The 27,226-nt window shown below is 44.3% G+C and overlaps 1 protein-coding gene across 1 annotated transcript in view; it reads left to right on the top strand.

Annotated features, from left to right (window-relative positions):
• Nucleotides 1-22,482: 22,482 nt before the first annotated feature.
• ACTN3 (actinin alpha 3) overlaps nt 22,483-27,226 on the top strand; it is an 89,551-nt gene continuing 84,807 nt past the window's right edge. Inside the window, exon 1 of the mRNA XM_077287363.1 lies at nt 22,483-22,804. Within this exon, the coding sequence (XP_077143478.1) occupies nt 22,673-22,804 (132 nt within the window). The 5' untranslated portion in view covers nt 22,483-22,672. The remainder of the gene's footprint in view (nt 22,805-27,226) is intronic.

Here is a 27,226-nt window from a genome sequence, read left to right as displayed (position 1 = left end):
ACAAATTAGGTTAAAATAGAACTCAATGATCAAAAGTATGTGTGGAGAAAAAAGGGCACAGTATTTCAGGAAAAGAACATCTTGACAATCACTAAGCATCGGGGTTGATCAATCTCACTTTGGGGTTGTGTTGCAGCCAATGGTACTGGGAACATTTCACAGAGAGAGGGAAGAATGGATTCTATGAAATTTCAACAAAATGTTGATGGAAACATAACACCACCTGTAAAAAATCTGAAGATGAAAAGAGGATGGCTTCTACAAATGGATAATAATGACCCCTAAACACATGTCAAACTCCACAACAGACAACCTCAAAAAAGGTGCAAGCTGAAGGTTTTACAATGGTCCTCACAGTCCCCTGATCTGTGGCTACACCCCAAAATAGCAGAGGATGCAAGACGACCCAATGATCTCACAGAACTGGAAGAATTTTCCAAGGAAGAATGGATGAAAATCCCTCAAAAAATAATTGAAAAACTCTTGGCTGGATACCAAAAACCTTTGCAAGCGGTGTTACTTGCAAGAGGGGGTGCTACTAGGTATTAACCATGTGATAAGCATACAACCCAAGCCCATTATCCTACTTCAAAGGGGGGCGAACACTTCACTAAATCTTAAACATACTGACCAAATAGTCATTAAAAAATATAAAGTCAACAAAGTGTCATTGTTTCTTTTAATAAAAATCCAATTTTATTTAAACATAAAACACATAAATGAATTAAAAAAGTGCCTCTAACCAGATACAAATATAATATATAGGCCAGCTATAGCATATGGATATGCATCACTGCATTTTCAGATGAAACTGTGTAGCCTTCCCCTCTATTTCTGAGCGACACACAATTAATACTGCTCCAGATATTTAAGAAATGTACATCTAATGTGCATTACCAAGCATGAAGATCTCAAATTTTAAAGATTTAAGCTATTTGAACAGCAATATAACATTACGTTGGCAACTTAATCATATATAACAATCCATTATGTTGCAGTGAATATCTGTGGGAAAATCGGACCCTATAGTGACTCACTCATGCTACCAATTCCTGCATGTTAACAATTCACTGTGCTGCAATGAACACCTGTTGGGGAACCAGTCCCTATAATGACTCACTTATGCTCACAGTTCCTGCAAGTGGAACCCATCCATAGACAAAGAACCGCACCGATTATCCCCAGCATGCATGTCACACAATTAAGCCAAAAAGGGGAAGGCAAAGAAACCCTAATAAACACATATTACCTGCTTCCAAATGCTTGTTAAATTGTGTGCCCAGTGGCGCGCTGTGCCTCCAAACAAACTCCGACGCGCGTTTCACGTTTGCTTCTTCCTGGGGGCGCCAATGGAGCCATTTTTCTGGGGATGTTTTGATCAGGTCCGAAGGAACGGGGTATTGTATGGATGTTCACAAAAGCCTCCCCCGGGATTCACGGATTTTCTGAACCCTATGAATACTTCTTGAAAACAGCAACGCTGGGTGAGATCGTTCTGCTACTTATTAGAGATAACTAAATCTATGAAACAAGGTGTTTATGTAGCCTTTGGGCTATAAGGTGTGGATTTGGCCTTCGGGCTTATGTGGTGGTGCACAATTTTGAAGCTATTGTGACATACATCTACCTTTTGTCCTCCTATTCCAAAAGGAGGGTGTTTGTTTGGAATTTTAAATGGTGTCATTTGCTTTTGGTGTATTATTGTTTCTCATTTTTTCTTTTCTCAGACCGGCTGGGTATATATACCCTACGGTATTTTAGTGGGATCTATTAAAGGTTAATTTTTAAATATTTGATACCTATATGTTTACCTTGCTGCTATACGCTGCCAACCCTTCGGTAATAATATACAAGGACCATAAAAATCTGACCTTCCTGCAGTCCACCCAGCTGTTGAAACTTCATCAAGCCAGGTGGGTGCTCTTTGTTTGCTGTAACTTCAAATTACACTTCCGTCCTGTAGAGAAGAATGTCAAAAGAGATGCTTTGTCTGGATCCTTTCATGTGGCCAATTTTGAAGGAGGAGCCTCAGCACATCATTAAAGGGAACCTGTCACCACGTTTTTGGAAGATGGGATAAAAATAGCGTTAAATAGGGGCAGAGGTGGGCGTTACATTAGTGTGTGTGTTATGCGTTTATTACCCACCTAAGTTGCCGAAATAACTTTGCAAAGTCTCCGTTTTCGCCTGTCAATCAGGCTGGTCAGGTCACATGGGCGTGGTGTCTTCACCCAGATTTGGCGTAGTTTTCCGTTGGTGGCGTAGTGGTGTGCGCATGCCCAAAGTCCGGAATCCTCTTCCAGGGGATTTAAAATAGCGCGCTGTTCGTTATTGCATTGGTGATCGGTGGGCGCGGCCATCTTCCTTTGGCCGCGCGTGCGCAGAAGCGGCGCTCTGCTGGCCGCGGCTTCAGGAAAATGGCCGCGGGATGCCGCGCGTGCGCAGATGGATATCGCGGCGGCCATTTTCCTGAAGCCGCGGCCAGCAGAGCGCCGCTTCTGCGCACGCGCGGCCAAAGGAAGATGGCCGCGCCCACCGATCACCAATGCAATAACGAACACCACGCTATTTTAAATCCCCTGGAAGAGGATTCCGGACTTTGGGCATGCGCACACCACTACGCCACCAACGGAAAACTACGCCAAATCTGGGGGAAGACAACGCCCATGCGACCTGACCAGCCTGATTGACAGGCGAAAACGGAGACTTTGCAAAGTTATTTCGGCAACTTAGGTGGGTAATAAACGCATAACACACACACTAATGTAACGCCCACCTCTGCCCCTATTTAACGCTATTTTTATCCCATCTTCCAAAAACGTGGTGACAGGTTCCCTTTAACCTGGCCAGGATTACTGAAGCAGCCCCTGTCTTTTTTAAAGACATTCTTCTGGACAAAACCTTTGTCCCCACTGTTAGAAGGAGGAGATTTCTGTCCTGGGGACATGAATCCACTTTTGCTTGTCATTTGGGTATATGCACGTCCACTGAGCTGATTGCTCACCACTTCTGGTGGCCCTGTTCACAGTCCACTAGACAGAAGTCTTCCAGGGATAAACCTTCTGGTCTTCTTCAGCCTCTGCTGGTTCCATCTGCTCCCTGGCAACATATTGCTATGGACTCTCTAAGGGTTATAGCACCATCTGGGTTATTGTGGATTGGTTCTCAAAGATGGCTCACTTATTACACCTGGACGGTCTTCCCTCCGCTCCCCAGCTCGCCACACAGTTCTTCCGGCATGTATTTTGTCTCCACGGTCTTCCTCTCCACATAGTCTCTGATCTTGAAGTACAGTTCACTTTGAAGATTTGGATACCTCTGTGCAAGCTGCTAGATGTCCAGGTGAACTTCTCCGCATACATTCCGCAAATCAATAGTGTAATGTAATGGGTAAATCAGATTCTCAAGAGCTACCTTCGCCACTTTATCTCTGCCCATCAGGATGACTGGGTGCAACTAAACTGAGTTTTCCTACAACAACCATGTTGGGAGATCTTCCGGAGCATCTCCATTCTTCGTGGTATACTCCCAGCAGCCTCAAATGTTCTCTCCTATGTCTTCTTCCTCCAAAGTTTCAGCAGCTGATGACTCATATGGCGATTTCCCCCAGATTTGGCAGCAGACACAGTCTTCCCTCCTGGCTGTGTCCCAGATGAAGACTGAGGCCATGTGCACACGTTCAGTATTTTTCGCGGGTTTTTTTGCGTTTTTTCGCTATAAAAACGTGATAAAAACGCGAAAAAAACGCTTAAATATGCCTCCTATTATTTACAGTGTATTCCGCATTTCTTGTGCAAATGTTGCATTTTTTTCCGCGAAAAAATCGCATCGCGGAAAAAAAAGCAACATGTTCATTAAATTTGCGGAATTGCGGGGATTCTGCACAACTAGGAATTAGGAACTAGGATTTGCTTACTTTCAGCATGTGGCTGTGCCCACCATGCGGGAAGTAAGCAGATCATGTGCGGTTGGTACCCAGGGTGGAGGAGAGGAGACTCTCCTCCACGGACTGGGCACCATATAATTGGTAAAAAAAAAAAAGAATTAAAATAAAAAATAGTCATATACTCACCCTCTGATGGCCCCGGAGTCTTCCCGCCTCTCATCGGTGCACGCTGCTGCTTCCGTTCCTATAGATGGTGTGTGTGTGAAGGACCTGCGATGACGTCGCGGTCTTGTGATTGGTCGCGTGACCGCTCATGTGACCGCTCACGTGACCGCGATGTCATCGAAGGTCCTGCACACACACACCATCTATAGGAACGGACGCCGCTGAGGAGATCGGCTGTCTGCAGGTGAGTATAACCATTTTTTTTATTTTTTTATTATTTTTAAACATTCTATCTTTTACTATTGATGCTGCATAGGCAGCATCTATAGTAAAAAGTTGGTCACACTTGTCAAACACTATGTTTGACAAGTGTGACCAACCTGTCAGTTAGTTTTCCAAGCGATGCTACAGATCGCTTGGAAAACTTTAGCATTCTGCAAGCTAATTTCGCTTGCAAAATGCTAAAAAAAACGCGAAAAAAACGGGAAAAAAACGCAAAAAAAAAACCTGCGGATTTCTTGCAGAAAATTTCCGGTTTCTTTTCTGCAAGAAATCCTGACGTGTGCACATACCCTGATGCAGACAAAGAGAGGTTTGCCACCTAAGGATCATCCTGGAGATAAAGTCTGGCTGTTGTCCCTGAATATTTTCTTGAAGTTACATTCATACAATGCTGCTCCCCTGAAACCTCAGTCCGTACAAAATCCTCGGGCAACTTAATCTGGTGACCTACCGTCTTCAACTCCCTGTTAACTTACGGATCCCAAACGCCTTTCATGTTTTGCTATTGAAGCCAATGGTCTTGAATCACTTCTAGAAGCCCCGAGGTACATCCGCTACTGCTGTTCCTGAGGGTCACTCGAACGTCTTAGAGGTTAAGGATATCCTGGATGCTAAAAATATTCAGGGGAGGAATTTCTATCTGGTGGAATGGAAGGGCTTTGGATCTGAGGAGAAATTCTGGTACCTTGTGTAGAATATTTGATCCCCTGTCATTTTGAAGAGGTTTCTCTGTCGGTCTGGACAAAAAAGGGGGCTGTAATGTGGGAGTACTGTCATGACGGTAACTTGTATGCTTCCTCAGCTCCATGCTACTCACCATGGTCAACGTGCGGCTTCTCCCTGTATCAGGCCGTCTCGCTGAGTTTTCCTCTTTCAGCACTTCTCAGCACTACTACATCTGCATGTTCTTTCCATTTGGCTTTAGGGGGTGTGACCGGTCCCTGCAGAGATCAGGTTCCCTGGCCTATGCCATGTCAGCAACATATTAGGCAGCTCCGCCCTTCAGCCCTTACCCAAATGATGGTACCTAGCCTGCTAGCAAATGTTTGTGCACATTTCCATATTCTGTCTCCCGTTATCGACCGCACCAGTTTACCAGCTCAGTTTAACTTCTCCTTTTTTGTCTCCAGCTTTGTCTAATGAACCCACGCTGCCTGGTCTGACCTCAGACTGTCTGACTATGCTTCTGTCTCTCTGTCCTGTACCTCTGGTCAACTTCTGCAGTCCCAGGGACTACCATGGTGTGGTACCTGGTGTCTATCAACAGCCAAGCCTATGCTCACCATTAGAGGTCCTAGTGAAGACCTGGTAGACACTTAGTGACACCCCTCCAGGGTAAACCCGGCCTGTGGCACAGTGGGTCCACATCCACCAGCGTTACATAGGGACAGGCACTGTTATGGGGGCACTGTGGCTAGCACTGTTATGGGGGCACTGGGGCTAGCAATGTTGTGTTTAGGGCATTAGATTGTGGGTGTTTAGAGACATGCACAGTTTCAAGGGCACTGTGATTAGCACTGTTATATTGGCCCAATGGTTGTCACTGATGTTTTCACTGCATTTGGTTGTGATTAGGAGCATATACTGTTAGAGGGGCACTGTAGTTAGCACTGTTGTTGCTGTAATATCCCCTACTCTGCATGGATCTTCAGCAAGACACAGGCCACTTCCAGCTATGCCTTGTTGGAGAAGGCGCACCCAGGGGATGTTGGATGGCGTGATAGAGTGACGTCATCTTGCCATCCAACATCCACTGCTGCACTTCACAGAAGAGGAGACTGTGGACGGGAGCCGGGATTAGGTGAGTATAAGCTTTTTTTAAAATTCTTAAATTTTTTTTACATTGCTGTGCAGGGGGGACATAATATGAGGGGATGTGCAGAGGGATGGGGTATAATGAGGGGAGAGGCTGAGCTGATGGGAGAACAATAAAATGAGGTGAGGGGCTGGGCTGATGGGGGAATAAAATGAGGGGCTATGCAAATGGAAGAATAAACTGAGGTGCTGCTCAGATTGGGGAATAAACTGAAGGGCTGTGCAGATGGGGTAATAAAATGAGAGGCTGTGCAGATGGGGCAATAAAATGAGAGGTGCAGATGGGGGAATGAAATAAGGGGCTGTGCAGGGGGCATGGTGAAAATTTGTTTGGGATGCTGTTTGTGGGTTATAATGCTGTATGAGGTGTTGTGGGGCCATCATAGTATACATGGGGGTCTATGGTGGACATCATACTATATTTGGGGGCTGTAGTGGTGACCATACTATATATTGTACAAGAATGAGAGTATTAAAAAGCAACATAACTAAATTAGAGTCTATATTGCTCAGTTGCTTCTATAGGGAATTGCTTTTAAACCAAGCCGTACAGCAGCATATGAAAAAAGATGTGGAAACCACATAAAACGACCAAATACTGGAAACTCAATTCTATAAATAATTTTATTAAACATATAAAATGTTACACATAAAGGAAAACAGGACATGAATAGTACAAAATGGAATTATGGTGTAAGACACCGCACAGCGATATAATTGTGTCAGCGGACAGCAAACCACAGACTCCTAATAATCAGAGATGACCGTATAGAGGAGAGGACACCAGAGTATAGATACCAATCCTGCGGGTATGGGGCATATATTCATATTACACCCTAATCCCAGGGTATGGGCACTAAAATATGCTACTAATTATAATGTACCACACAGGGTATTCATGCACTGAGTATCTATAGCCCATCCATGCTTACACGCCCCTGGGAAAAGTCGCATAAAGATAAAGAGTATAATATAATTAAAGATGCACCATACACCTTACCTCCCTAAGCCCCCACCAATCAAATTGGCAACACTAATTGAGAGTCTCCATATAACTCCATGATTAACCGGCCGCCTGACGAAGGAGCTTGCGAGCTCCGAAACGCGCGTCGGGTGACCAGCGGACCGGACCCAGGGACACCGGAGCACTCCTTTTCCCCCCCTTCTTTGAGAGGTAATATACTATATAGGCTTAGCGGCCGGTTAATCATGGAGTTATATGGAGACTCTCAATTAGTGTTGCCAATTTGATTGGTGGGGGCTTAGGGAGGTAAGGTGTATGGTGCATCTTTAATTATATTATACTCTTTATGCGACTTTTCCCAGGGGCGTGTAAGCATGGATGGGCTATAGATACTTAGTGCATGAATACCCTGTGTGGTACATTATAATTAGTAGCATATTTTAGTGCCCATACCCTGGGATTAGGGTGTAATATGAATATATGCCCCATACCCGCAGGATTGGTATCTATACTCTGGTGTCCTCTCCTCTATACGGTCATCTCTGATTATTAGGAGTCTGTGGTTTGCTGTCCGCTGACACAATTATATCGCTGTGCGGTGTCTTACACCATAATTCCATTTTGTACTATTCATGTCCTGTTTTCCTTTATGTGTAACATTTTATATGTTTAATAAAATTATTTATAGAATTGAGTTTCCAGTTTTTGGTCGTTTTATGTGGTTTCCACATCTTTTTTCACATACTATATATTGGCAGCTTGTTGTGGATATTATACAGTATAGGCAGCTGTGGTGACATCATACTGTATAGGGGAACAATGTGAGGAGTGGTTACAGTTTGAAGAGGGCAGTGTGGTGGGCGGTGTGAAGACATAGTGAGAAAAGGGGCGCATGATGGATATGGAGAGGGGGCAGCGTGAAATGGAGGCACAATATGGAGATGGGTTAGCATGATGGGGGGACAGTGTGGAGATATAGAATGTTTAGTGGAAAATTATACAGAGGACAGCCATGGTAAAGGCCGTGATTCATAAGGGCGGATGGCGTGGGGGTTATAGCTGATAATGGTAGACAGTGTGGAGGCCATATACAACAGGAGGCTTATTTAAGTCATAATATGGACAGATATTTTTATGCAGAGGGCATTTTAATAACAATTATTTTTAAGGGCACCGTGTAGTGATATGCTGTAAAAGACCGGAGAATAGGGAGGTCTGCAGAGAAGAGCTGTGGATGTGAAAAGTCATCATGGTGTCTGGACAAGATGGAGATGAAAAGAAAGAGATTACTCCAGAGAAGATGTAATCTATAAGGTGGATGTAAATGTTTATTTGTGATACTGACTAATTCACATCAGTATTGTGGTTCCTGTATATTGTCTGCAGTCTGATGATGGCTATTAATTACAACTTCCAGTATCCCCTTACGATTGTTAAGCGCATACTGGGAGGTGTAGGGTTGTAGGTTCATGCGATACAATAGTTTTTGGGGCTGACTTGATATTACAATTGATCATTGTACTAAGCTTGTTTCTAGTATTCAAGTACTCTTGGTTCTTGTCATGTATTTATGCACTTATGATGGGTCTGGTGATATATTCATGCACTGATGGAGGCTCTGGTGACGTATTAATTTACTGATGGTGGTTCTCGTGACAAAGTCAAGTGCTGATGGTGGGTCTGTTGGTATGCTCATGTACTGATGGTGGATCTAGTGATGCATTCATGTACTAATGGTGGTTTGGTGACATATTCATGTACTGATGGTGGTTCTGGTGACGTACTTATTTACTGATGAGGCTTCTGGTGCCATATCAGTGTACTATTGATGGCTCTGGAGCTCTAATTATGTACTGATGATGATTTTGGCTTCGTATTCATGTACTGATGATGGTTATGGTGATGATCATATCAGTAGAATCATCATCATCACGTCGGGGATGAATATTGCTATTTTTCCCCTGTATTGTGTAAATAGTCCTCAAAAAATAATTGATTCTGTATCTAACTTTGAAATTGCACTTTCTGTTAAGTCACATCCTTAAAGTACACCACTTTTTTTTACTTTTCATGACATTGTTTTGTGAAAAAGGTAACAATTCTAGTGGAAGTGGTCATCAGAGTTTGCTACATAACCCATCGGAGGTAGAGGGGAAGGTGCATTAGGGGTCCTGTTACCTTATTCTCTGAGACTATTCCTTTGCTTTATGGTGAGGGGAGCACCATTGGTTTCGTCTGCCTAGGGCACCAAAATACTTTGTCCTGGCCCTAGCTGTAACTGATGTGTTCAGGTCATTTCGTTGTGTTTACATGCATACAGGGGCTGGGGTTAGCACTGTTATGGGGGCACTATGGCTGTCACTAGTGTGTTCTGGGCATGTGGTTATGTTTAAGTGCATACACTGTTAGAGGGGCACTGGCGATCACTGATGTACACAAGACAGGGGTGGAAATATCATTAATGCATCCTGTGCAGCCACACAGGGGCCCGAGACGTAAGGGGCCACTTCCAATTATGAAACAATGGTGCATTATGATGGGCCCTTTTCTGTCTGTGTCCACCAGTGGCGCATGACATTAAGGCTTCTTTCACACTTCCGTTTTTACAATCTGCACAGGATCCGTCAAAATGTTGAAATGACGGATCCTGTGCAGATTGTAAAAAACAGGTGCATTGGGCCCGTTTTTCTGACGGACCCATCGAGGCTATGTGCACCTGTTGTGTATGCGTCTTCGCAGCGGTTTTCCGCTGCGAAAACGGATACACAACACAACCCAGGTTAAAAATAATTTAAAAAATAAAAAATCGCAATATTCTTACCTTCCGGCGTCTCGCGCAGCTTTACCGATGCTCGCGATGCTCCCTGAAGCTGGCATTCCCAGTTATGCCTTGCGTGCAATGACCTCTGATGACGTAGCGGACTCGCATTACTGGGAACGCTAGCTGCCGGGAGCATCGGTAACGCTGTGCGGGACGCCGAAAGGTAAGAATATTGCGATTTTTTTTTTTTTTTTAACATTATATCTTGTTACTATTGATGCTGCATAGGCAGCATCAATAGTAAAAAGAGAGAGCGAGCGAGAGAGAATTTCCCTGACAGGAAATTCTTCCATGCATGCTCAGTTTCAAAAGACGGAACCCGTCGCTGGATTCCTGCTTTTGACGGTCAGCGACGGAACCTGCGTCCATAGGCTTCCATTATAGCCAACGACGGGCAGCGCAGGATCCGTCACTGAGCGATTTTCCGACGTGCAGAAAAAAGTTCCTCTGTACGTTTTCTCCGCCCGACGGACAGCGTTTTTCCGACGGATCAAGTGCACAAAGGATGAAACGGAAGGCCATCCGTCACAATCCGTCGCTAAGGCTACTTTCACACTAGCGTTGTTTGGCGGACGTCTCAATGCGTCGTTTTGTGAAAAAAACGCATCCTGCAAATTCTTGTATTGGCGACGCATCGCGACGGATTGACACGCGTTGTGTGCGTCGTGCGATGGATGCGTCGGAATTTGGCGACACGTCGTCTGAAAAAAACGTTGATTGTAAGGCTACTTTCACACTAGCGTCGGGACGAGGTTCCCGACGCTAGCGTTGTCTCCGCCGCACAACGGGGGCAGTGGATGCATTTTTCCAGCGCATCCGCTGCCCCATTGTGAGGTGCGGGGAAGTGCGGGGAGGTGGGGGCGGAGTTCCGGCCGCGCATGCGCGGTCGGAAAAAGCGGACCGTCGTGAGCAAAAAACGTTACATGTAGCGTTTTTTGGTCCCGACGGTCCGCCACAACACGGCGCAACCGTCGCACGACGGTTGCGACGTGTGTCAATCCGTCGCAATACGTCGCTTAATGTAAGTCTATGGGGAAAAAACGCATCCTGCAAGCACTTTTGCAGGATGCGTTTTTTCGGCAAAACGACGCATTATGGCGGATTGCAGTTAACGCTAGTGTGAAAGTAGCCTAACGTTTTTTGTCTCCGCCTAAAAAACGTGTCGCGACGCATCCTGCGGCATGCGTCGTTCGCTACAATGGAAGCCTATGGACGCAGGATCCGTCGAGACACGTCGTATGACGCAATGCAGCGCTGCAATGAGTTTTTTTACACTGAGCATGCTCAGAAGCAGGATTTTGTTGCCAATTTACCAGACACCCCCAAATCTATATAAACCAGGCCTGGGCCTTCAACTCCAAATGTGCCAGCTACTTTTGAAGAAGCAAGAAGCCTGCCATAAAGACTCCAAGACTCCAGCCTGAAGACAGCCTGCCAGCATCTGCCCAGCCTGCCAGCACAGCCTGAAGACAGTCTGCCAGCATCTGCCCAGCCTGCCAGCATCTGCCCAGCCTGCTAGCATCTGCCCAGCCTGCCAGGTACAGAACCTCAAGCTGCAGCCTTCCAGCCATTGTGAGTACTAAAACTGCCTTTTTTGTGTGCGTCTGTGTGTGTGTCTGTGTGTGTGTGTGTAGCGCCCCCACTGCCGCAGGGCCGAGGGGTACCCGGTACCGGGCCTCTGAGTCTCTGCTCTGGGGTTGTCACGGTGGCTAGGCCCGGTCCGTGACCCTGCTGAGGGGCGTACAATGAAGGTGGTGGTATGGGATGTCGTTATGGTGTGGTGAAGTGCCGGTCGCGATAAATAACGAGGACACCAGGTTGCAGTCTCTTTACCTCTTTACTGAAGGCTTCAGGATCCTCAATCCGGAATACGGTTAACCGGACTGCGCAAGGCTGGCCGGTCCGATGGCACATCCAGAGCTCCCTTTGCAGGTGGAAATCTGTGCCTACCTTCTAGCGCTTGTGTGTTGTAGTCCTTCCCTGCTAAGCACCACGGGATAGTCCTCACAACTGTTGTGTCTGTTTCTCGTGTTCCCTCACAACTCGATTCTGAAGTTCTTCCAGGTCCCCCAGATCTTATGGTTAGGACGCACCCGTATGACGGGGAGGCTCGGAGCTCTTCCGGGACTCTAGCGTTGCCCCACTCCTGTTGTTACCCCCCCTGTGTCTTCTTAGGTCAATGGGGTGAGACAGCCCGCCTATAACTGACTGTCCTGCCGTAGGTTTGAAGTTTGGCTTGGAGCTCTATACTTCCTCGGCGTTCCGGCCACCGGTTATGCGCCTCAGTAGGATGTTGCCTCGTCTTACAGCACGACTCCTACTGGTATTCTCCTTGTTGCGTTGATCTCGTTTCTCACTCAGCACAATAAACCTCGCTTCTTGTCCTTTCTTGGGGTACCGCCGCTATATCGTGCAGGCGCGGTCCCGTAACGTTCTCTCTGGTTGCTAGGCCTCTGTCAGGATCCCACCCCTGACAGGGACCCCTCTGAGTCTCTCCCCGCAACACCCCCTGCCACTTCCTGCCTAACCCCCAGTTTTACCAGATTGTGAGGAGTGGCCTAATAAATAGAACCCTTAGCTCCCCCTGGAGGCCAGACTGTGAAATGTATTGGTGTCTGTGATACCTGGTCAGATGAACTCCTTCAGTGCCATTAGACGTACCATAGGCGGAGCAACAGTACTGCAACGACCAGGACTCTGGGGCGCTGCATGTGCATGTGTTTGTGTCTGTATGGCGTACTACTGAATGCAGCCAGAGCTAAACCTGAATACAGCAGAGGCCTGCCATCGTCCTTCAACAGCCAGCGTCCTACGAGATTCCAGCTCCAGCACGAGGCCTTCCACTGTGAAGACAGCCAGCGTCCAACTCCATTTAACAATAGAAAAAATGGAGTTCCATACATATAATGTTTCTTTAAAAGTTGGTAAATTTTATTGAAAATATCAAAAATCACATACAATTAACACAAAAATTAACTAAAAAGTAACAGAAAAACCCTAGTCTGGAGACTGCTACACCCCTGGCACAGTGAGTATATCTAAATGTACCCAAAGCATGGTAAAAAATCCACCACACCATAAATGATCCAAACTATACGTACTAATAGCCTAACATAAGTATGAGGCAACATCCAATATCTATAGAGTAGTACATGCCCCAGACATTGTCATAATGACAAAAAAATCCATATGGGGAAATAGAAATGCAAGGTGGCGGTGTTAAAGATAAAGTTCCTTACCCATGCTGAAAAACAGTCAGGTGCCGGGGTGTCAGTGTAGAACCCCCTAAGCGTCCAACTCCAGCCTGAGTCCTGCCATTTAGGCGTATGTGTGTTGGTGCATGCGGGTGTGTGCGTGTCTGTGTTCGTGTTTGTGTTTTTGTCCGGCTGTGTGCTTTTGTGTGTGTGCATCTGTGTGTGTTTGTGTACGGCTGTGTGCTTTTGTGTGTTCGCGTCCGTTATGCCTGCACCTGTGTTCTTTCGTGCATGTGTCTGGGTTTTTTATTGCGGGTGCATGCGTCCGTTCACTCACGTGCGGTGATTTCACATGCATTTTTTTTTACTGTCATGTATTTACAAAGTAGTGTGGTGTGTGCAGCATGTGGTTTCAGGCTATGTTCACACGTTCAGGATTTCCATCCTTTTTTTTTCCTGACTGAATCTGCAGGTCTCTGCAGAAAACGCAGGTGCGTTTTTTGGTGCGTTTTTGGTGCGTTTTGGTGCGTTTTTTGGTGCGTTTTTAGTGCGGTTTTTTGTGCGTTTTTTTATGCAGTTTTCTCTGCAAATTGTCTGTGTTTGACACAAATAAAGCTTTAACTGCAGTGGGGGAAAAAAAAAAAAGAAATGATGTCATTTCCTTGTCCAACCCTTTTCTTCTTCCATCCTCCATTTTGGGACTAAACACCAAAATGAGTGGACGTGTTTTGAATGACAGTGCTCCGCGTTTTGCGCCGCATGCGTCACTGCAGCGCACGCATCCGGGCGCAGAGGACGCAGCAAGTTGCATTTTTGCTGCGTCCAAAATCAATCCAAAAAAGGACGCATGCGGCGCAAAACGCAGCGTTGTGCATGCGTTTTGCTGCGTTTTACTTTGCGTTGTGTGTTGGGGCGCCGACGCTGCGGCGCACAACGCAAATGTGAACATAGCCTAAGTGCCACGTGCCACGTATTTCAGTGCCACGTGCCACGTATTTAAGTGCCACGTGCCACATATTTCAGTGCCACGTGCCACGTATTTCAGTGCCACGTGCCACGTATTTAAGTGCCACGTGCCACGTATCTCAGTGCCACGTGCCACGTATTTAAGTGCCACGTGCCACGTATTTAAGTGCCACGTGCCACATATTTCAGTGCCACGTGCCACGTATTTCAGTGCCACGTGCCACGTATTTAAGTGCCACGTGCCACGTATTTCAGTGCCACGTGCCACGTATTTAAGTGCCACGTGCCACGTATTTCAGTGCCACGTGCCACGTATTTAAGTGCCACGTGCCACGTATTTAAGTGCCACGTGCCACGTATCTCAGTGCCACGTGCCACGTATTTAAGTGCCACGTGCCACGTATTTAAGTGCCACGTGCCACATATTTCAGTGCCACGTGCCACGTATTTCAGTGCCACGTGCCATGTATTTAAGTGCCACGTGCCACGTATTTAAGTGCCACGTGCCACGTATTTAAGTGCCACGTGCCACGTATTTAAGTGCCACGTGCCACGTATTTCAGTGCCACGTGCCACGTATTTAAGTGACACGTATCATGTATTTAAGTGACACGTATCACGTATAAGTGACACGTGTCACGTATTTAAGTGACACGTATCACGTATAAGTGACACGTGTCACGTATTTAAGTGCCACGTATTTAAGTGCCACGTATCCCACGAAGATTTTCCATGGAGAACAGACACATCCAGAGATATGTCTGCTCTCCACGGATGCAGCAACACACTGACAGGAGCCATAGTTCCTGTCGGTGTGTCACTGCGCATGCGCGAGCGAGTTTACCGGCGGTCATTGACCCCGGCACTCTCGCTTAACGGCAGTGCTGCGTGGGAAAGTTCAACGCAGCTGTACTGCTGTTAACCGAGACGCCGGAGTCATTGAGCTCCGGAACAGTACGCGATACACTGCTAGGAGCTTCGCTCCTGGCAGTGTATTGCCGGAGAGCAGCCGATTGGCGTGGGACACTCGTTTTATGGATTCTGCGGACAGGGAGTATGGATTTGGTTTATTATTTTGTGATTTTTTTCCTGGAGGATCGAGGGCTTCGCCTACAAGTGTGCTGTTGGTGAGTATATACTCTGTGTTATGTGTTGTATGTACTGTACTGTGTGTCATGTATGTGTATTGTGTGTAGGTGTTTGGTGTAACTTTACCATTGTGCTAAGTCGCCGGACACAGGGACAACTCTCCCATCCTAATACCGGATGGGAGTAGTAGTCCATACGGCGACTTAGCACAATGGAGGCACTAGCGTCGCATGGGGACACACACGCACGCACACACACAGACACACACACATACACACATGCACACACACACACACACACACACACACACACACACACACACACACACACACACACACACACACAGACACACACACACACACACACAGACACACACACACAGACACACATACCAAATCAATCAAACGGCCGACACGATCCCCATGCGACGGTATGCCTCCATGTCTCTCCGCCCACGCACTTCCGGCCCCGCACTTCCGCCGGCTTCCCCGCACTTCCGGCTGCAGCGGTTCTGCACAACAAACCGCAGTAAAACCCGCAGATATATTTTTGATCTGCGGGTTTTACTGCGATTTTGACCTCACAATGGAGGTCTATGGGTGCAGAACCGCTGCGGTTCAGGACGAAGAATTGACATGCTCCTTCTTTTTTCCGGGAGCTATTCCGCACGGCTTTTTTTTTTTAATTTCCGGACCATGTGCACAGTGTGTCCTGTTTTCCATAGGGTACAGTGTACTGTACCCTGCATGGAAAACAGCTGCGGAACCGCAGCGGCAAAACCGCCGCGGTTCCGCGGTAAAAAACGCACTGTGTGAACATGGCCTCAGTGTTTTTTTTGTTTTATTGTTGAAAACATTTCTAGTTGATGTACTTGTATTTAAAATAAAGAGCATTTTAGCTCCTATTGTGATGGTAAAAAAAAAATAAATAAATAAAAAGGAATTAATAAAAAATTTCTAAAAAATGTCCATAGTATCATTTCATAAAGGTAAACTTTAAACTGGTGTATGTACAAATGGCCACACATGCAATACTGTGTTGGTTCAGGGTTTATTTTTTAAGATAAAAGGTAATCTAAACTTTTTAAAAGGGAAATTTATTTTTTTAACATTATTTTGAAAGGGATCTTTTTAAATCACATATGTGATCAATACATTTTGAACTGGTGTGTAAGCATTTCAATTGTACTAGAGGGTTTTTTTTTTTTGGGGGGGGTAGGGGAAATGGTTTTACAGCTTGCACATACTATTGAAGTAGGGAATCCAGCTCTAACTGGTGTGCCTTGGATCTATTAGTTCTTGGGTTTGTTTCTCAAAAATGTTGATGTTGGTCTGCATGAACATTGCTCACATACTTTGAGCAGGGTGGTTATTAAATCTTTTAGATGAGTTTGGGGGTGGGTATAACTATACATTTTTATACTTGCAGACCCACCTGGGACCCCAACCACCTTGCCAGCCAACAGCCACCAGGAACCAAGGGACACCTTTGCCAGGGACCAACGGCCACGTGCACCCAGCAAGGCAATTTCCAGCTGTAAGTTTTGAAGACCCTAAATCTGCCAATTCAATGTGTGTAGCAGATTACAAGTGTCTTTTTACTTACAGAGACACCTGGGACCCCAACCACCTTTCCAGCCAACAGCCACCAGGAACCAAGGGACACCATTGCCAGGGACCAACGGCCACGTGCACCCAGCAAGGCAATTTCCAGCTGTAAGTTTTGAAGACCCTAAATCTGCCAATTCTATGTGTGTAGCAGATTACAAGTGTCTTTTTACTTACAGAGACACCTGGGACCCCAACCACCTTTCCAGCCAACAGCCACCAAGAACCAAGGGACACCATTGCCAGGGACCAACGGCCACGTGCACCCAGCAAGGCAATTTCCAGCTGTAAGTTTTGAAGACCCTAAATCTGCCAATTCAATGTGTATAGCAGATTACAAGTGTCTTTTTACTTACAGAGACACCAGGGACCACAGCAAGAATGTCCTCTTCTGATAGCCCTCCTCCAGAGAGACAGCGTGTAGCGGTCAGTTAAAAATGTTTTAAATTTTTTTGGGTGTTAGTTAAATTTTCTGGTGATCACTATATGCATTAATTATGTTTTCACAGGATGCTGAAGCTGCCGAGGAGCTCTCAGAAGGGGACGAGATGGGTGGAGAAATGCCAGGAGCGGGCGCACAGAGTGTAAGTTGTGTCGAAACAGTTGCTTCACACATCACAGTGCACCCAACACAAAACAGATCATCATACATCACTGTACACATACAACATATGCCTATATAAAAGATATCTATTTTTCTTTTGTTTTAGTCTGCTGCACATTCAGGCCAACGCCAGGAGGATCCTCCCAGCCGCTCCCGGAGTCGACGTGGTGGTCGCCGCCGCGGTCAGCCAGCAGTGAGTATTTTTTTTTTCGCTGTAGTTTTTGGTTTCAGTGTATTAATTTTTTTTTTATTTGTTTTCTTTTCAGTCTTCACAGCGTGCTCCCGACTCGGATGTTGAGGACATCACCGGCATAGATGTAGAGCAACTCATCGAGGATGTGTGCGAGTGGGAGCCGCTGTGGAATATGGGTCACCGCTGGCATTCAGACACACATGTCACCCGTCAGCTCTGGGAGGAAGTAAGCCGGAATGTATTGCGGAGTTGGGAGGACCTTGATCCAAGGCAGCAGAGTCAAGAATGTAAGTATTCACTTATCAGTTAGGTTTTGAACTGAATGGAATGTGTTTTAATAACACTTGCTTTTATTATTGTCTTTACAGGTGAAAGGGTTAGGAAGCGGTGGCGGTCACTCAGAGATCGCTTCAAGAGGGAGTTTGACCAGGAGATGCAGGCCCCGAGTGGCTCATCAGGACGGCGAAAGCACCGTTATAAATATAGCAGTGCCCTGTCGTTCCTCAGACAAAGTATGCTGAATAGAATGTAAGTATTCAACAGCCCATTCAATTACCAATTTTACCTTTATAACTTGTTTTGGTTTCAGTCAGGGCTTTTCCCCTATCAATATATTAATTGTATTTTTTTCTCTTTTTCACAGCACCTTCTCTAGTCATCGGGCGCCTGCATCTACCTTGGACCCCTCTGGAGCGATCTCTCAGGAGTCCGCCACCGAGGGCCACGTCGGTAGATCCCACCCCTCTGACCCCTTGTCTGGCCCTTCCGGTACCTCTGCCCCATCCACCTCCACAAGCAGTGGAGCAGCATTGCAGCCCTCGTTACTTGAATCTGCTGGTCAAGACATAGCGTTCCCTTCACCACACCCCTCTGATCCTGCCACCTCTAGACCACCATTAGGTTCGTGGCGGCAGCGACAGAGGGTTCCGGAAAGGAGCTATGCTCCTGAGTTCTTGCATCTGAATGCATCCTTCCAAAGCTCTTTCAAAATTTTGGGAGAGCAAGTGACTGCTGGTTTCAACATGGTGCAAGCACGCATCAGTGAAAACAGCAGTCGCTTGGATAGGATGCATTCAGATGCAAGTCAAGCTCCAAGCAACCTTTTCTTTTAATATATGCTCAGGAGCATGGAAAAGCTTAGTCTTGACGAGCAGATGCAGGTAATGCATGACTGCCATGCTGCTCTACTGCGGGCCATGTCAAAATCAAAAACTCCCACACCTCCCCACACAGCCACTACTACTTTCCCTGCCCAGTCCCAATTCCCACCCCAGTCCCAATTCCCACCTCAGGCCCAATACCCAACACAGTCCCAATTCCCACCCCAGGCCCAATACCCAACACAGTCCCAATTCCCACCCCAGGCCCAATACCCAACACAGTCCCAATACCCAACCCAGGCCCAATACCCAACACAGTCCCAATAAATACCCACCCCAGGCCCAATACCCAACACAGTCCCAATACCCAACCTAGTCCCAATTCCCATCCAGGCCCCAAATCCAAGTGTCTTCCCCAATGTTTTCTTCCTTACCTTCCCCATTTAGTATTCCACCTACCCCAACAACACCCACCCCTGCTCAGCCTCCTGTTTTTTCCACCCCTTCCACTACACCCCAACCCAGTAGGCTTTCCCCACCTATCGACGTGGTCCAACCTTCCAGCCCCTCCGCTAGTATCTCCACCCCACAGTTTACCAATTTGTAATGTTGTATGCTGTTATAAATGTATGCTGTTATATTTTTCCAAAAAAAGTTTACAAAAAAAAAATGGTTTACAAAAAAAAGGTTACAAAAAAAGTTTACAAAAAAGTTTACTTAAAATAAAAAGTTTACCAAAAATAAAAGGGTAAGCAATAAAAAGGTTGACAAAAACAAAATAAAAATATTTACCCAAAAATTTCTTTTTATAAAAAAAATGATCACAAATTTTGTATTGTAATATGTTAAATAAAATTTGGTTTGGTTTAAAAAGAATTTCTTTGTGAAGTGCCTTCATTTAAGTATGCTAACTAAATGTACAAAAACATTACACAACACACGTTAGAAGGTATAACATTTGGTTTATTACCCAAAATATACCAAAGTTTTGGACAGTAATTTTTAAAAGTTGGTGTAAAAAAAAATAATTTTTTACACAAACATTAATCAACAATACATGAGAAAAGTTGTCACACAATGTTGTCTTGCCATGGCACCCTGCCCACAGGTGAAACAAAATACTCAGCAAAGTGGTCCCTCATTCTGGAAACAGAACCGGCAGAGCGGACAGAGCTGCTGTGGTAATCCCACAGGGTGGTCTCCAAGTCCTCATCTTCCCCGGAAACAGGCTCCTTGGAAATTACATAGTTATATTGGACCACGCAGGCCTTCACAACCTCATCCACTGTTTGAGTGTTCAGTCTTATAGCGGTGAGCAGCACGCGCCACTTGGCAGTGAGAATGCCAAATGCACATTCAACAACTCTTCTTGCTCTTGTTAATCGGTAATTGAACCCTCTTTTTGTTCTGGTTAAGTCTCTGCTAGAATACGGTTTGAGGAGATGTGGGGATAACTGGAAGGCCTCATCACCCACACAAACATACGGCATAGGCGGTCCGCTTGTTCCCGGTAGTGCTCTGGCTGGTGGAAAGTCATAATTGTCTGCATACAAACAACGGCCCATTGGTGAATTTTTGAAAATTTGGGAGTCGTTGGACCGGCCATAGGCTCCAATGTCCACAGCGAGAAATTTACAGTTGGCATCTGCAATGGCCATTAGTATGATAGAAAAGTACTTCTTGTAATTAACAAACTCTGAGCCTGATCCTGCCGGTTTTGGATATACGTATGTGTTTCCCATCTACTGCACCCATGCAGTTTGGGAAATGGCAGAGTTTCTCAAACAGTTCTGCACTCTGCAGCCAGATGTCCCTTGTCGGTTGGGGCATGCACTCCGTGTGCAAGTTATCCCAAATAGCGCAGCAGGTGCCTTTTACAATTCCGGAAATAGTTGAAACACCTAGGCGGAACTGGAAGTGTAGTGACATAAGAGATTCACCTGTAGCCAAGAAGCTGTGAAAAAAAAAAAAAGTTATTAAAAATTGCAAAGACCCGCATAACATTTTTAAACAATTTACACAAACGTTACTTCTTTTTTTTTTTAAGTTTCAAAAAATGGCACTGCAAATTTTTTTTGTCTGTTGTAGTGCACATTAAAAACAGGATTTTTACATCTGTGCATTCTTATGCAGCAATAAAAAAATTAACATGCTCCTGAAAATGCAATGCAGTGTTTCAGCGCAGTATTTTGTGGAGCATGTTCACTGCTGATGTGAAGTTTTAAATATGAACAATGATTAAAAAAAAAAGAAAAAAAAGAGCTTACAGCAGGGTAACCATCAGCCGCTCCGCCGGTGAAATGGAAAACCTCATGCGTGTGTCCTGCCTTTGGATTACATCCCCAACTTGTTCCAGTAACAAATGAAAATGCTCCTGCCTCATCCGAAGATAATTAAAAAATTTCTCCGGGTTCTGCCGCAACTCCATGTACAAAGTGGAATATACACCCCGGGTCATCCACAGTGCGTTAATGGGATGAATCCATATTCTGCACCGTCGAGGTTGAAGCATCCTCCGTCTTTCTGCTGCCGCCTCCTTCTCCCGAACCATAGTATCCAGGCGATTTGTCTCGAAAATCACATTGGTGACAACATTTGCAATCCTCACAAGTACTTGCTCCATCGCTGCCACTTTCTCTAAACCCTTTCAAAGATGGGCTGTAAAAACAGTCAATATATAGTTTTCCCTATTTTCCAGTAGCCAATCACATAAGGAGACTCCCATTTTTAGGCAGGGAAAACAGATCCTTCATATAAACGGATGAAACGGATAGTAAAAACGGACACAACGGATGAAACGGATCCAGTTTTTCGACGGAACCGTCTAGCGGATCTACGACGGATCTGTCGAAATACTGTATGCGTTGCGTGCGTTTTTCACTATTTGTGACGCATCCGTCGATGCGTCGCGCCGACGCTTTGAGACGTCCGCACAAAAACGCTAGTGTGAAAGTAGCCTTATACAAGTCTATGAGAAAAAAACAGGATCCAGCAGAAAAATTTGCTGGATCCTGTTTTTTCAAAAATCGACGGATTTCGACGGGAGCTCAAAAACGGAAGTGTGAAAGAGGCCTTGGTTGTCAGTGGTTGGGGACATGAACTATATAACAATGGTCCACGCACAGCTCACAATAGAAGTTCTGGCCTTTCCAGTAGAGTTGCAATTCAGTTGTAAATGCAAACAGAAAAGAAAAAAAATAAATAATAATTCCTACTTTTTTTGCACTCATGCAACACAACATTGTCATGAGAACACTGAAATATCTTTTGCTATTATTTGCTCCCAGATATGTTGCCTTTTGGTGCCCTCTATATTTTCTTTAGCTTCTTAGTTTTGAAGAATTTTTAGAGATAACCCGTCTCCAATGCAGTATGAAAGTCACATACTTGCTATTTACAGGGAGTATTTGTTTTACTGCTGGACTATTCTTGGACGCTGAAAGTACTAGCAGTTTAAGTGTAGACAGCAAGGAGGGAGAAGGCTATTTCTGTAGATGTGACATCATGACAGATGTCACATACAGTAGCCTTGAGAGATCTTAAGAACTTGGAGTTACAAAGTGAAGCAGGTGACAGACCTTTAAAAATTGATATTACTAATGTGACCGGCCGCAAAATAAGTGTAATAACCCTATAAAAAACTTTTCTCCAAACTTTCATGAGGTCTGAACTCATAGGGCAGCTGATCAAGGAGGGGTTTTGTTAGACCACCCACTCACCATTTATGGGTGCCTATGTGACCACATGGTACCCAGCTAATGGTACTTATGGGCAATAGGTCACGTGTATTTTTTTTGACCAGGGACGGCAGGCTGGTAAGGAGGAAGCAAGCAATTTGAAGAGGGGATTCCTGGGTTAGATCTCCCAACTACCTACTACTGCAATACATTTCTTAAGCCACTACCTGCTGGCCAGGGGCTGCAGGAGCCTTGAAATTCAAAGCCAAGAATAATTAAAGAGTGAGCAAGGAAAGGGCGAGCGCAAAGATGACAGCCATTGATCCACATCTACAATATGCCAATTCATACAATATTACAGAAGAAGACTACATGCACCAGGAAGAAGACTGGGATAGGGATCTACTCCTAGACCCTGCATGGGAAAAGCAGCAGAGAAAGGTAATATCATGTGGATTTTTATGCACCAATCATATTTTTTCTTAAACTTTCTAATATTTTGAAACAGTTTGTTGCTTTTAAGAAACAAAAATCTGCACGTTTACCATTATCGGGTAAGGAAACAATGGGGGGAATAGTAGTTAGCATTGTGGCAAGGAAGCCATCCGACTGGCTTCCTTGTGTGTCTAGCAAGTCTACCCAGCTGGCCCCTGAACAGGTGCCCCTCCACTAGAGCTCTCCCACCCTACACACGCAGCTCCCCTCCCTGGCTCAAGATGTTCCACTGATGCTTTTTTTGGAAGGAGTGGGCTCAGCAAGAGTGATGGATTGTTTTTCAGTCTCTAACCAGCTCCTTCATTTTAGTTTGGCGAGCTGCAAGGTGATCCTTGTAAGGGAGGGGACATAGGGGGTTGGGAAAGGAAGCCCGCATCTGTGGTTTTGGGAGCAGCTGGTCCCTTGTAATAACCCTGGTATGGTTGATGCCTTATAGGTTGGTGACATTTTCAGTAGAAGGTGTCATCATCATGTGGAATGTTTGAGGAGAGCGATCAGGTGGCACGGTGGAGACTTTATGGTTGGGATATGACTTCAATGTACAGATATAGAGGCGAGCACGGTTATCGAATCTCTAATGACATCAGTCTAGTCACTTTATCTGCCCGTGTCATAAATGTTTGGAATGGCATGAAACAGTGTTTGCTTTATATCAAATGGAGGGTGACCTTTAGTTTTCCATAGCCATAATCAATATTGTGTCTGTTGGCAACCAAAGACAGCCAACGACTGGGGGGACTACAAACATCTCTAACTCCGAACCATTGTCAGGATGTCCGGATCTCCAATAAATCACAAATTAGTGATGTGAAATACATTGCTACAGACAAGAATCGCTGCTCTAGAATCTGTATACATCACATATTATCAGAATTAGCAAATTAAAACATCAGTTTACCCAAATAATAATATTATTAACAATGTTAAATATTGTAATTTATACTTTATTATTATAGATTAATTTCCACAAAAATATCTGCAATTTGCCTAAATGAGGAACGTATGAGATACATAATGTAATACTAAAATAATGATGACCAGGGGAAATGATCATTTCTAATGAAGAAAACAATAACAGAAAGCAATATGTCATGTATAATTTATGTTGCCTAAAAAAAATAGAGATATCTAAATGTTCATTTTTAACAATGACTAAAATTACACTTTAAAATTCTTTTACATTTTAACTAAAATAAAAAAAACTATCTATCTAAAAACATAAAAAGGTAAAAGCAGCATGAATTAAAAATGGTTGCATTTGAAAGCATTTAGGATCCCTGACCCCCCCCCAAAAAAAAAAAAATCACCAAATGTAAACCTCCAAAAGAAAGCAGCACCCTTATCTAATTTAAATGAAAAAGCATTTTATTTTTCCAAATTGCCCAAGTACACAGCGTTTCAGTAGGGTGTGTAACGGTCTTTTTTATGCAATATACAGTAGTGGTGCCACAATTATATAGTGCATATATACACGTATCCATAATTAAGCTCTATGGCACTTTTTTTAGCACTATTTCATATATATATATATATATATATATATATATATATATATATATATATATATATAGCATATATGTTTTATATAAAATCTATACATGCTGAATAAAAAAAAAAAATATATATATATATATATGTATACATACACACATAGTAATGTATCTATTTATTTATTCAGCATACATACATGTACGGTAATTAATATGGACAACGTTATTTTTACACCACCGTATTGCTCGAAAAAAGGCATATATATACACTGGACTGAAACATTGTGTACTGGTAAAATACCGATATTAATTTTCAGCTTCTGAATGTGAACAATTGTGTACGAGCAAACGTAATTAGATTGTAAAATTAAGCTTCACTGACAAAAATCTTTGTTTTTTGCTTTTTTAAATAAAATGCAAATTGAGGCAACTTTGCAATTAGACTTGCTTGAATATGCTGATAGATCATAGGTGCAACCTTTGCAGCCACACAGGTGCCCCAGAAGAAAGGGGGACCACTTTAATTTACAAAGCAGTGAACAGACACATACGGGGGTACCTAAAGAGAAGCAAAGGGCCCATGTACTGTTCTCGCACAGGGGCCCTCTTCTGTCTGTGTCTGCCCTCATTTACACCTTTACATAGAGCTTTTTGTAAGTTCCCTCTGTCCCCTAATTTGTGCATACAAATATTAAAGAAGTAGTAGAGAATAGATAAAAACTTCCGACTGTAAAATCAGACTACACTGGGAATATTTGTAGTCTGTAACCATGGCGACACAAATGCGTAATATCCATGGTATAAAATATTACAGTAGCTATTCCTCTCTCGTAAGAGGCTGTCATAGAGCTTTCATCCTGCTGTTGGTTGTCTACCCCTCTGTAGGCTGACATGCCACCCATACAGATGGCATGCCACAGAACAATAGCAATTCATTATGGGCCATTGCGGTAATATTTCATCCTCAGCGTGAACCACTGCAGTCAGGTGACATGTCATCCGTATGGACACGGGTATAATTTGGTTCATTTTCCTTTCAGATACATTTAGGACAAAATAAAAGTTTTAAATTAAATACTTTTGTAAAAGATATTATCTTGTTTTTGGAAGAAAATATAATGGAACATATTCTACAAGTGTCATCCTTTCAATGAGCCCTATAAGGGTTTCCCTTGGTAGATGCATATGGATCAGAAGAACACAATGATAAGTAAAGTGCACCATAACATTGTCATCATTAAGGTGGTCCTACACATGAGATAAGAAAAGTTTGATAGCTGAACAACGATTGAAAGAATGATTGTCTAGTGAACGATTACACCGATGCAACCACACATTTTGGTGTTTGTTGGCTGTTACAGTCGTTCCTTCTCGGAATATTCTTTCAACAAAAAGATCTTTCATCCAGTTAGCAGATGAAAAAATTAATCTTGACCACCTTCTTTTCAGGCTATGGCAGTGTATGATCGGTTGGCTAAAACAGCAGCTCACTCTTAATAGGGTTTTCTCATCGTCGTAAAGAAGTAAAATGCAAAGAGCTTGTAAGAACAAGCAACTTTGCAATTTACCACTTATTAAAACTCCTCTCCATTCTCAGGAAAGGAGGAATTTTTAATTCCATTATGTAGTGCTCTTTGCATAGATTACCGGTTTCTCTGCAGTCGACCAGCAGTGACCGATCTCTTAGGCAAGGAGTGTGCGCTTACAAGCCATTTGCTGTAGAGCTTACAAGCGCTTTTCTGAAGTTGGTCAGATCACTGGATCTTGCTAGCTTCTTCCCTGTGCTTCTCGCATGCTGCAGAAGTAAAGCTGTCTCTACTTACATTAGGTGAGAACACATCAATTGAGCTAGAGGTGCTGCTGGTCCAAACCGTCAATCATCAGAAGCACATTGCCCCCCAGCAGGCACTAAACCGGGAGGCAGGGGAGCACTGTGCTCCTGAAGATCAATCGTGAGAATGACACTAAGTTTTTCCCAACTTTTTGTTTGAAGCTGTTCATTTTCATACACCACAGTCTAATGTCTATGGGCACTTGAGTCTCACAAAAGAGAAAGCTAGAAGAAATGTACTTAAAAGTATATTCCACAATTATGGCATTTCCACATAATATGCAATTTGAGTGTCTTGACCCATGGACAACCTTTTGGAGGAGATATTGACTGGTGACTGCTGCTAATAAATGAATGTACTGGAGGGGTGCCCCACGCATTCTCTTCTATGTAAGTTACAGAAATAGCTAAGCACAGAGGTCAGAGGAGGTGAGAACCTTGTCTAGCAGAAATCTCTATCATATCCCTTGGACATGCAATGAATGTCTTTTGGTTTCCTAATTTGCAACTTTTTTAAACGTCACAGATCATAAATATGCCTAAATCAGTATCAAACAGTAAGCCGCCATTTCACTCCACTTTTACAAATGGATGTGCAAGATGAAATGGTGTAAATTCTTGGCAAAATCTTGAGATCAGAGAGGAACTTTTCTGTTTTTTGTTTTTTTTTAACCTTCACTTGGTTCAATAATGGGAAACAAAATTCTAATACAGCCGCTCCCCATTTCTTTCATCTATATCGTCTCCCCTCCCCTTGTTCAACAAATCTGGCATATATGGCAGTGTTATTAGCACCCTGCAATTTTAACGTAGAACACATAAATTTGTTTTGATTTTTAACAGTTTTTAACAGCTATATGAACATTGTAGGCAGAATATTATGCTTTGGACAACCAGACCTATTCTTCATCAGTCCCATAGACAATGAATGGAGCAGAGGTTGTCCATGTGTACCATCACTCCATTCAAAGAGGGCTGCAAAGCCTGGTTCCTGTCTTCGAGAACCCCACTCTTGAGATTGCTGAGGGTCCCTGAGGCCGGATTCCC

The sequence above is a fragment of the Ranitomeya variabilis genome, chromosome 2 (assembly GCF_051348905.1).
Source record: "Ranitomeya variabilis isolate aRanVar5 chromosome 2, aRanVar5.hap1, whole genome shotgun sequence".
Lineage (NCBI taxonomy): Eukaryota > Metazoa > Chordata > Amphibia > Anura > Dendrobatidae > Ranitomeya > Ranitomeya variabilis.
The sequence above is the reverse complement of the archived record's forward strand: the minus strand, read 5'-3'. Positions and strand labels throughout refer to the sequence as shown.